Source organism: Coregonus clupeaformis, chromosome 6 (assembly GCF_020615455.1).
Source record: "Coregonus clupeaformis isolate EN_2021a chromosome 6, ASM2061545v1, whole genome shotgun sequence".
Taxonomy (NCBI): domain Eukaryota; kingdom Metazoa; phylum Chordata; class Actinopteri; order Salmoniformes; family Salmonidae; genus Coregonus; species Coregonus clupeaformis.
The window spans coordinates 1,476,893-1,489,118 of record NC_059197.1 but is presented as its reverse complement, the minus strand read 5'-3'; the positions used below and the strand labels follow the sequence as shown (position 1 = coordinate 1,489,118).

General features: G+C 42.9%; 1 protein-coding gene across 1 annotated transcript in view; it reads left to right on the top strand.

Moving 5' to 3' along the window:
• Positions 1 to 12,226, top strand: part of LOC121568438 (glutamate receptor ionotropic, kainate 4-like) — a 180,740-nt gene that overhangs the window by 138,120 nt on the left and 30,394 nt on the right. Inside the window, exons 10-11 of the mRNA XM_045220923.1 lie at positions 460 to 567; positions 11,450 to 11,653. Of these exons, the coding sequence (XP_045076858.1) occupies positions 460 to 567; positions 11,450 to 11,653 (312 nt within the window). The remainder of the gene's footprint in view (positions 1 to 459; positions 568 to 11,449; positions 11,654 to 12,226) is intronic.

Genomic DNA, 12,226 nt, shown 5'->3' with positions numbered 1-12,226 from the left:
CTAATGAAAGCATTCTGTTGTCTCCTGATTGAACACGTGCCCCAATGGATTTCTTCAAGGAGCAGCATATGTCTTTGTCCTTTATATCGCTCTCCCTTTTCTCTCCCTCTCTCTTTCGCTATCTCCCCCTCTTAAGGCTGACCTTGTGGAGGGCACAGTGACTGAGTGCCTTCTTAAACTGGTTTCAGCTCAGAAGAGAGAGTATTGTCTGTTTGGCTAGTTTGATAGGCTGCTTGCTGCCTGGCCTTTTGATTAACTCTCTAACAGTTGTTTTCTCTGTGTGTGTGTGTGTGTGTGTGTGTGTGTGTGTGTGTGTGTGTATGTGTGTGTGTGTGTGTGTGTGCGTGTGTGTGCGTGTGTGTGCACGCATACACCTGCATGTGCGTCGGAATGTGCATTGACGTACTTGTGTGCGTGTGCGTTGGCGTGTATCTGTGTGTATCCATATCCCCCTTGCAGATTGGCCAGTGGCATTCAGAGCAGGGTCTGTCCATGGAGAGGAAGCTTCCATCAATCAACGTGACAGACACTCTCTTCAACACCACCCTCACCATCACCACTATCCTGGTGAGTGAACCGTCACGGCAACACACTCCCAATGACACACGTTCTGGACACTCCACTTGGTTTAGAATGGAGAGAGTGGTAGGCATTAAAGTGCAGGGGGGTAGTGTTTCTCCATATCACACCATCACACTCAGAATGACATACACAGGACAAGCAAGTGTACACTCCACTTGGTTTACAATGGAGAGAGTGGTAGATGTTAAAGTATAGTGGCGTAGCATTTCACCATAATAAATCATGTCACCTTGTCACACCGTCATACTTCGAATGACAGACATGTGCTGGACCACTCACTTGGTTTAGATATAGAGAGTGGTTGACAATAAGGTGTCGTGGGGTGGTATTTCACCATATAGTGCATGTCATTCATAGATTTGACATCTCTGTCTTGAGGGCAGCAGGTAGCCTAGCGGTTAAGAGTGTTGGGCCAGTAACCGAATCCCCGAGCCGACTAGGTGAAAAATCTGTCTATGTACCCTTGAGCAAGGCACTTAACCTGTTGATCTGCCCCGACTCTGAAGGCTTCCTTGATGTAAATACAGTATCATCCTCTATATACACTCAGGAAGGCGCATCGCTGGTGTGCTTAGCAGGCCGAGTTGTTTAGATACTATCTATAAGGCTATACGCTTAGCAATTAAATATGTAATCAGTGTGGCGGCTGTTACCATGGTGACTGTGAGAGAGAGGGAGAGGGGGCGAATTGCGGCAGGCCACGCGAGCTGCTACGTGTTAATTTCGCTATAGTCATCTAGGCAAATTTCAAAAGCCACCGATGAGCAATTTCGTTGCTATCACAACTCATTCATCACGGCGTGATTGCTGTGTCACGCTTTATCTCTGCCAGTGGGGGCAGTCTAGACGCTGCAGTCTTGAGCGGCTGCAGCGCGGAGCAGCACCAGGAGGATTCCTCCTACACCTGTGGGTCTCCCCCTCCTGCAGACTGTTCCAGTACAGTTCCACATCACTGTCCCCGTGGCCACTGTGCCTCCGAGAGCCGACGCAATACAGCAAACAACCTCCCCCTCCTAAAAAAATGTGGGGAATTGATTTTGCGCCTCCACAGACCACAACAATTATGTTGTAATCACTATTCTTGTTACCGATGTTTGGTTTTTCCATCCTTTGAATGTTAGTGAAAGAAATGCCTGCGATAACTCTTCTGCTGCGCCACTAGGGGGGGTGGTATTTCATAACTCCTGATTGCTCTGGGAAAATAATAGAGACTCGGCTCTAAGTTGATTTGTTTTAAAGTCATTTTTGATTGGCTGGCTCAGGCCTCTTTAGGAGAGAGAGTGTCACCGAAGCAGTGTCACCTTCAGGCTTCAGACCACAGTCACATGGTCAGTGAAGTGTATTGTTCAGGAGGGTCAGTGTTGATTATTCCCATCATCCTCTCTGCTCAGTCAGTGTGAGCAAAGATGACCACCTGTCAAGGACTGACCCAAAGCACTGTACCCGATGCAGACCTGGGGTCAAATAGTACTTAAACCTTTAAAGCTGTGGAATCTTTAATAGGGAAACTGCCACGTCCATTTGCGATATTACAACAACAAAGAAGTTACTGCAAACAACAAACACTGTTTTTTATTCCCACGGACATCATTGCAAGTGCAATAGAACAGCAACATACAGGTAACTGCCAAAATAATGGAAACAAAGTATATTGAAAGCCGGTGCTTCCACACAGGTGTGGTTCCTGAGTTAAAGCAATTAACATCCCGTCATGCTTAGGGTCATGTAAAAAATAATGGGCAGGCAATTACAGGTATATCTCACTGGTCATCCCCAAAGCCAACACCTCCTTTGGCTGCCATTCTCTGCTGCAAATGACTGGAACGAACTGCAAAAAATCTCTGAAGCTGGAGACACTTATCTCCCTCACTAACTTTAAGCATCAGTTGTCGGAGCAGCTTAACGATCACTGCACCTGTACACAGCCCATCTGTAATTAGCCCACCCAACTACCTCATCCCCATATTGTTATTGACATTGTTATTTATTTTGCTCATTTGCACCCCAGTATCTCTATTTGCACATCATCTTCTGCACATCTATCACTCCAGTGTTAATACTAAATTTTAATTATTTTGCACTATGGCCTATTTATTGCCTTACCTCCATAACTTACTACATTTGCACACACTGTATATAGATTTTCTTTTGTGTTATTGACTGTACGTTTTGTTTTTGTTTATTCCATATGTAACTCTGTGTTGTTGTTGTTTTTATCGCACTGCTTTGCTTTATCTTGGCCAGATCGCAGTTGTAAATGAGAACTTGTTCTCAACTGGCTTACCTGGTTAAATAAAGGTTAAATAAAACATCTATAAAAATAGGATGACAATGCCCCCATCCACGAGGCACGAGTGGTCACTGAACGGTTTAATGAGCATGAAAACGACGTAAACCATATGCTATGGCCATTTCAGTCACCGGATCTCAACCATTTATGAAAGATTCTGGAGCAGCGCCCGAGATAGCGTTTTCCACCACCATCAACAAAAGACCACATGATGGAATGTATTGTGGAAGAATGTTGTTGCATCCCTCTAAAAGAGTTCCAGACACTTGTAGAATATATGCCAAGGCGCATTGATGCTGTTCTGGCTCGTGGTGGCCCAACGCCCTATTAAGACACTTGGTATGTTGGTTTATTTTGTCAGTTAACTGTATGTATTGTAATTCTTTTGACCACCACCTCTGCTTCGTCAATAAATAAATAAAATAACATTGACCGTGGGGCGGACAGTGGTGCTGTTTCCCCCTACTGCGAATTCCATCTTTAAATGTTTGCTTGAGTCTACTTGGAGTGCCAGATGGGCAGGCTTTTCACTGTTCATTGGTCCCATTGTGCCAGTCAAGCTCAATCAAGCACAGCTAAAGTATTTCAAAGATTTCAGGCATACAGGCCGTTAGTGCCAAGACATATCCTTGTTACAGAACAACAATACCTAAGAGCGGATTATAAGACGGTGGCTTTTAGATATACTGTAGGCATTACTTATAATATTACCTTGTGAGAGAGAAGCGTGTCACCCAATCCTAACCTTAACCATTATTGGAGAAAATGCACCTGGCATGGGTAGAGTAAGGTGGTGTGTGGGGGGGGGCATGGAACACTGGCAACACTCAGCTGAAGTTATCTGCACCCAACCAGACTCCTGGCAATGGAATAAAGGGGAGCCTGTTTTTAGAGATACAGGAATGCTGCATTTCTTCATAGCTTGAAATTCACTATTTCATAGAATTGTCTGTGGTATATTACAAAAGGTAGATATAATTTCCCTGTGATTTCAATGAATGCTTCAGACATTGTAGGTCGGTAAGCATTCACAAAGAGTGGTGAATTATGCAACATTAGGAGTTAGACGCGTCAACACTCCAAATCCCCTGTCATGTTTTCCATACAGTGGTGAGAGAGAGAGGGAGAGAAAAAAACTTGGACAACTGTGACTGACCCAAAATGTTAAAAAGCTTTGACTATGTACAGAGTCGGTGAGCATGGCCTTGCTTTCGAGAGACGCTGCAGCAAAGCTATTAGACCCAATCAAATCATGAGAAAACACAAGTATAATTACTGGACACATTGGAAAGAATCAACAAAAACAGCGCAAACTGGAATGTTATTTGGCCCTAAACAGAGAATACACTGTAGCAGAATGTCTGACCACTGTGACTGACCCAAAATTAAGAATAGCTTTGACTATGTACAGACTCAGTGAGCATGGCCTTGCTGTCGTGAGAGGCCGCCATAGGCAGACCTGGCTCTCAAGAGAAGACCGGCTATGTGCCCACTGCCCACAAATGAGGTGGAAACCGAGCTGCACTTCCTGACCTCCTGCCAAACCCCCATATCTATTAGGTGAAATATCATATCACTGTGTGCCACCACAGCAGCAAGATTTGTGACATGTTGCCACAAGAAAAGGGCAACCAGTAGAGCACAATCACCATTGTAAATACAGCCTATATTTTATCTATTTATTTTCTCTTTCTTACTTCAACTTTTTTCACATTGTTACAACACTGTACATAGCCAATAGTATATATTATTTTAATACTTTTGTGAGTGTGATGTTTACTGTTACAGTTTTTCTCAATTGCTAAAACACTAAAACACTTGCCTGGACTCATTTAGCTAATTATGCAGTCTGTTATCAATACCTTAAACCATTTCACATGGTAAAACACAATTTGCAGATCTCACTTAGACTTTTCAGCAAAACTCTAAACACATTCTCATTCTCAAAACACATTCTGCACTCTAATGCACATGTCATCCATACTGGTAAACACAAGTGGCAACAATCAAATATAAATAGAGAACACATGTCATTGATTGAACACAACCACTCAAAATTGATTTAACCTGTTTCAAATGATGCGACACAACCAATATAAGCCAGTTCAGAGAGCAAACAGGTTGTTGAAGGTGGGAAGGAGAAAGTCTGAGAATGGATAGAAGAAACAATGTGAGAGGACGAGGATGAGTGCGTATGCGAGGTGGGCGACGAGGAGGAAGAGGAGGAGGAGGACAAGAAAGAGGAAGAGGAGGACGAAGAGGAAGAGGAAGACAAAGAGTGGAAATATCTGATGAAATTCGAGCAACAGTCATAGACCATGTTCTTGTCCATGGACTGATAATGAGGGAAGCAGGACTTAGAGTGCAACCCAATTTGAGCCGATTTTCTGTGTCCACCATAGTAAGACATTCAGAGAAGAGAACAGGTACAGTATACTACTGTAATTTTGTAATTGCAAATTTACTGTACTACACTATATGCAGCTGTTTCAATAGACATTTGTAAAGTTAATCACTGTATGTATTGTACTGCATGAATATGTTTTGTAACTGCACAACTACTTTTTGTAGAATTGCAAGGCTGCCACATGCAGGTGGAAGGACAGCTATATTCACTTGGGAGCAAGAGGCCGTTATAGTTGGCATGGTCCTTCAAGATAATGCAATACGACTCAGAGAAATCCAGGAACGAGTGATACAAGACAACACACACTTCCAGGGAATCGACAGTGTGAGCATTTCCACAATTGACTGTGTCCTCCATCGTAACAGGATGCGAATGAAACAAGTATACAGAGTACCTTTTGAGCGCAACTCACCAAGGGTGAAAGAACTGCGAGCTCAGTATGTGCAAGTAAGTGTACATTCAGAAACATCAATGGGCAGTTTATGAACTTGTACCTCCCTCCATACTCGCCTTTCCTGAATCCGATTGAGGAGTTTTTCTCCTCTTGGAGATGGAAAGTGTATGATAGACAACCCTACACCAGAGTAAATCTGCTGCAAACCATGGATTTAGCCTGTGGTGATATAGGTGAGGAATCATGTCAGGGCTGGATACGGCACACAAGAGGCTTCTTCCCCCGTTGCCTCAGGAGGGACAATATTGCTTGTGATGTCGACGAAGTGCTCTGGCCTGACCCAGCCCAAAGACAAGAAGAAGCACATTGATCACATGTTTTTGTCCCTTTTAGTATTGTATACTGTAGTACAGTGCATACTGTACAATGGACAAATTGTATGGCCCTGAACATTGTGCTTTCCATTTGTTAACAGAACTGACTGCTCAATAGATTTTGACTGGTTGCAGGTTCATATCAACAAAGAACAAGAATTACAGTATCACAGAGACAAAGGACAAGTTTGTGAGATGCAGGGTACAGTACTGTAAAAATAGGGGTACAAGGAGGAGGAAGAACAAAAAACCAAATTGCAAAGAGCAAAGCAGAGTAGTAATTTCTGATCAATTTTGAGCTACTATGATAGAACATGTTTTCGTTCATCAAAAGACAATGACGGAAAAATATGAAATTTGTTTTGAGATTAAACATTTACTTCTCCCTGAGAACTGTATGTTTTGAACAATGTGTTTTCTATTTTTCGGTGTATTGTTTACTGACTGCTTGAGAGTGTATATCATTTTGATTCACTTTGTTTATGATTTGAGAGCAGGGTTTGATTTTGAACACAGGTAAAACTGTTTTGAAGCGAATGTTTCATTTTGCGAGAGGAGTCAGAGGTTTTGTAAATAGTGCTTGAAGATGAGGTTTTGTGTTGAATGTTTTCAGGAAATGGAGCAAGGTTTCAGAAATGGTGTTTTAGCAATTGAGAAAAATAGTAATTTCTGATGTATGAAAATTGCTGGATCTCCAATTAATACATGAGCTAAGGTAGTTAACCAGGTCACCAACCGAGGATGTTCTTCCCCACCTCTATCGAGTCTCCTAATAGTGGGGGCTGTTGGGGAGATAAATATAGAATTACTTTTCCTCCCTTTCACACTCATCAATCAACAAGGGAGAGCTAGCCGAGGAATTATGAGCCACATTTAATTAAGAGGAAAGGCCCACTCCTCTCTGTCGCCGGGGGTGCGGAGACCTATTAATTGAATCCAGAAGGTTTGTTTATTCGTTTCCAAGCTTTCTCCCTTGAAACCCCCGCCGTGTAATATAAAACTGGCCCGTGAAATGCTACTCCTTAATAAGCCCTAGATTGGGATGGGAAAGGGAAAGCATCTGTCCGGCTGCAATGGTTGAGCGCTTCCGCGACCAGGCTGCTGCGAGCGATGACATCATTTGCATTTATATTGTGCCTTCCCGCGTGGCACCCCATAACCACAGCAGAGGTGTCAACTCGGGGGCAGAACGGTAACATGCGTGGCTGTTTAATAAGTTCATGAATGGAGAGGATTTGCATTTATAGAGTGTCACTGTGCTCTGACTCAGGGCCTGAAAGGCCCCTTCTTTCTTTCTGTCTGTACTCTTCTTCTTTAACATGCAGTCCAGGAGCTCACCTGCCTGCATACGTTCAAAGCATCCGCCGCTCTCTCCCTCCATCTAATACTGATGAGTATGTCCACTAAAAGGAACAATTAGAATGTGACCTCAGATATGATGCAGAGAAGGCTGGGAAAACCCCTCATTCTACTATCCCTTTTGCTATTCTCTTATCAGTATAGCACAAAGCGGTGTGTGCACTCAAGTGTAAAGGAAACCGGTCCGATAGTACCACAGGTGGAATAACTGTTGTTGCCATGGTGACAGAATGGTTGGTGGCGCTGTGATGTGTCCTCCTCTTTGACGTCTCCGGTTTTCCATTTTATGTCATAATGGAGGGACGCCACTTCGTACTGTGAGACAAATCCATCTCCCGGTCACCAGTCAACACTAAAGCCATCCCAATAGCAGTATGATAGAGCAATTTCACTGTTTGACTTGTGTTCTATCTATAATTCTCTAAATCAGACAGTGTGATTTTTCTGTCTCAACTTAAGTATAAAGCTCACTGTCACAGAGAGCAGGTTAAAAAAGCTGCCTGTTACAAGGCTGGCTTCACTCTGTAAAACCGACATGTTGCGAAGGTGACAATGTTCGGTTCAATTTATGACGTTTTTTCCAGCAATGTCATTAGTAGGCTCCCACATAAAAAAATACTAGAGTTTACTTAAATGATAATGCCCAAGAAGCCGGTGTTTGGAGGATATATTGGCACGGGTGTTGTTTGGCCCGGCAAACCGTGCCAATATATCCTCCAAACACCGGCTTCAAGGGCATTATCACTTTTATACAACAAATAATGATTTGACATATTTTCATTAAACTTTATTTTGATGAATTTATTCATACTATTTCATCCTTCCACAACATTTAGTCCCAACACAAATCTAGGGTTTCTACCCAGGCCGGCTGGTCGTTCGTTCTATCGGTTCGGTTGCCAAAGACGTGACCCAGTCGTTCAGTCTTTTGTTCTGTATCTATGGACGCGACCTAGTCGTTCGTTCTAAATGTTCCATTGTCATACTGGCTGGCAACGTTCTTATCCCTTGCTTGCTAGCTAGCCAACTACGGCTAACTTACAGTCACGTCAACAGTGCAGCCAGAATAACAACAGTAGGTGCATTTGCATGTGTTTAAGCTGTTTTCAATTGACATTTATTTGGACACATCCATAACAATGAGCTAATGAGGCACGATTTTGCCTGGCATAGAAAATGTGCTCTCTCATCAGAACACTGTTGTTCAGAGGAGCTAGCCAACAACACAGCTAACACAATCACTTCAAACTGAAGCTGGAAAGACTGCAAACTAGCTGCACTTTGTTTGGTTTGACCTTTTATCAATTGACATTTCTTTGCATATATCCATAAAAACAATGCCAGCTGATTCATGATTTCGACTGGCTGAGAAATGCTGCCTGCCTGTCTGTCTGTTTCGTCCCGACTCCCGACACATACATAACAATGAGCTAATGAGGCACGATTTTGCCTGGCATAGAAAATGTGCTCTCTCATCAGGACACTGTTGTTCAGAGGAGCTAGCCAACAACACAGCTAACACAATCACTTCAAACTGAAGCTGGAAAGACTGCAAACTAGCTGCACTTTGTTTGGTTTGACCTTTTTTCAATTGACATTTCTTTGCATATATCCATAAAAACAATGCTAGCTGATTCATGATTTCGACTGGCTGAGAAATGCTGCCTGCCTGTCTGTCTGTTTCGTCCCGACTCCCGACACATTCATTACTATGGGACAGCTGGAGATCGAATTTGAATATTGAAACAATGTTGCAAATGTCGGAGAGACAGACAGCAAGGTTTATACAAATCTCAGCTGTTGAAAGCTAAATGTTAGTCTAAAAGAAATGTCAGATAATGTCTAGATGCTTTTTTATAGTGGAGATCAAGTTTATAAATTGCCTGGCTGGGCTGATGAGATAGTGAATTGCGCAGTCAGATGAAACAGAGTAAATAGGTATTTTAACGTCATAGATTTAGCCGGTGGTAACTTGTGGAATAGACACCGGCTGGAATGCGGTTTTAACCAATCAGCATTCAGGATTAGACCCACCCATTGTATAATATAGAATACTACAGTACTTAAACTGTAGTATACTGTAGAATACTATATACTGTAGTATCCCTCGATCATGTGTAGTACTTAGTATAGAATGTTGTAGTATACTGTATAATACTATAGTAAACTACAGTATTATCCACAAAAAAACACTGTAGTAAATACTAAATGTCTGCAAAAACACTATATATTTTTTCAACTATAGTAAATACTACAGTATTTAATTTGCATATACCCTGCCCATTCCCCTACCCCAGATCCCAATTTGTGCCAGCCGTAACAAACCTACATATAGACCATATATTGTGTTCCCTACAGGTTATAGAAAAGAGCAGAAGCTCTGAACTCTCCATTCAGACCCCAGTCCTACCTACCTACAGGTTTTGGAAAATGTGCTATTTTAGCATTTCTCCAGTAGTATTCTTCAAGAAGAAAGTACCCCACTTCTATGTCAAAGATAATAAAACAAAAACACTACAGTAAATACTACAGTATACTACAGTCTGCAAAAACACTACAGTAAATACTACAGTATACTACAGTCGGCCAAAATTACTATAATATATACTACACTTTTTTACTACAGTATTTATACTATAGTTAATGGTAAATATTACAGTATACTACAGTATACTACAGTATTCACTGTAGTGTTTTTGCGGACTTCAGTCTTCAGTCCGCAAAAACACTACAGTGAATACTATAGTATTCCTACCATAGTATACACTATAGTATTTTTCCATGTGGGCTGCAGCATTCGAGATTTGATACATGCTTTATTAAAGCATTCTCCAAAAAATGTAAGCACATTTAGTCTTTTAGCTAAGGTGGACCCCTTTTAATTTTTTTTAGTAGACGCTCTTATCCAGAGCAATTTACAGGAGCAATTAGGGTTAAGTGCCTTGCTCAAGGGCATATCGGCAGATGTTTCACCTAGTCGGCTCGGGGATTAGAACCAGCGACCTTTCGGTTACTGGCACAACGCTCTTAACCACAAGCTACCTGCTGCCCAAAGATTGGTTGATAAATCTCTCTTAACCCCCCAAATTTAAATAATTGAGCTGCTTGCTCAACATTATGAAAAAAACAAATCGTAAATTAGGAACAAACTTTAAGAAAGAGCGAGTTAGTCAAAGACAGAGTTTTAAAACAGTCAGCGGTGGTCTAAGGTGCCACTAGAGATTCTTGTTCGAGTCCAGGCTCTGTCGCAGCCGGCCGCGACCGGGAGATCCATGGGGGTGGCGCACAATTGGCCCAGCGCCGTCCAGGGTAGAGGAGTGTTTGGCCGGCAGGGATGTTCTTGTCCCATCGCGCACTAGCGACTCCTGTGGCGGGCCGGGCACAGTGCACGCTGACTCGGTCGCCAGGTGTATGGTGTTTCCTCCGGCATATTGGTGCGGCTGGCTTCCGGGTTAAGCGGGCACTGTGTAAAGAAGCAGTGCGGCTCGGTTGGGTTGTGTTTCGGAGGACGCACGACTCTCGACCTTCGCCTCTCCCGTGTCCATACGGGAGTTGCAGCGATGGGACAAGACTGTAACTACTAATTGGATACCATGAATTTGGGGAGAAAAAGGGGGTAAAAAATATATATATGTCGGCGGAGGTGCCAGACAGTGGCAGGTGCCTGAGTGCTTTCGTTCCCACGCCAAGTACGGTGGTGAAGTTAATTGATGCATAGATATATTCTTATTGGCTCCTCTTTAAAACAAATGACCTCTGGTGAGATAGTGTCCACTGTCCAGACCTGCTAATATCAACTTGACCCTAAAAAAGGGGAAGTTGTCAAGATTGAAATGATGTTATGCTACACTAGGTTATGCTATACTAATTGTTGCGAATTCGGGGGGCAGCCCCAACCGGGACTCAAACTCAGGTCCAGTGACTGTCAAGCCAACATCTTAACCGTTACGTCAAGAGGTCTGAGGTCGCTAGGTGTTGGGTTAAGGTCGCCACATTATCATGGTATTCTACATGTGCTATGCTACATCTGTGTCCCTTTGCAGGAGAACCCTTATGTGATGCTACGACCGAACCACCAGGAGATGGAAGGGAATGAGCGCTATGAGGGCTTCTGTGTGGACATGCTGAAGGAGCTGGCGGACATCTTGAAGTTCAAGTACCATATCAATCTGGTGGGGGACGGGGTTTACGGGGTATCGGGGACCAACGGTACCTGGACGGGCATGGTGGGAGAGCTCATCTCCATGGTAAGGGCAACAGCTTCCTATAGTTTTTCCCGACCACTTGACTTGACCAGGAAAAACTCTGGGCCCTACCATCGCCATCCATCTCCCTACCATTTACCCCCTTCTACCACTTCACAGCATAATGCCACTCGAGCTATAGACCAATTCATCAATATTTCAATCAAATGTTATTAATGTAGCCTTTTTAACAACAACATGTCACAAAGTGCTTTATAGCTATCAGGACTATTTACTGCCATTACTGCCAAATCACCCCTAACAAACCCCTAACATCCTACAAACATCCAGCGTCTGTATGGCCCCATACACACAGGTGTATGGGGCCATAAAAAAAAAAAAAAAAAAAAAAAAAGATGTATTCACTAACTGTAAGTCGCTCTGGATAAGAGCGTCTGCTAAATGACTAAAATGTAAATGTAATGTAAAATGGTTGAACAACTGATTTGACACAATGGTTGTGATACAACTGATACTGCATGTTCATGATTCAATGGAGAGTTTGTCGTCACAGAAATGTGTATACAAGAATTGTGCGCTGTCTCCACAATGCTTGTGTAAATATTTTTGGCAGAA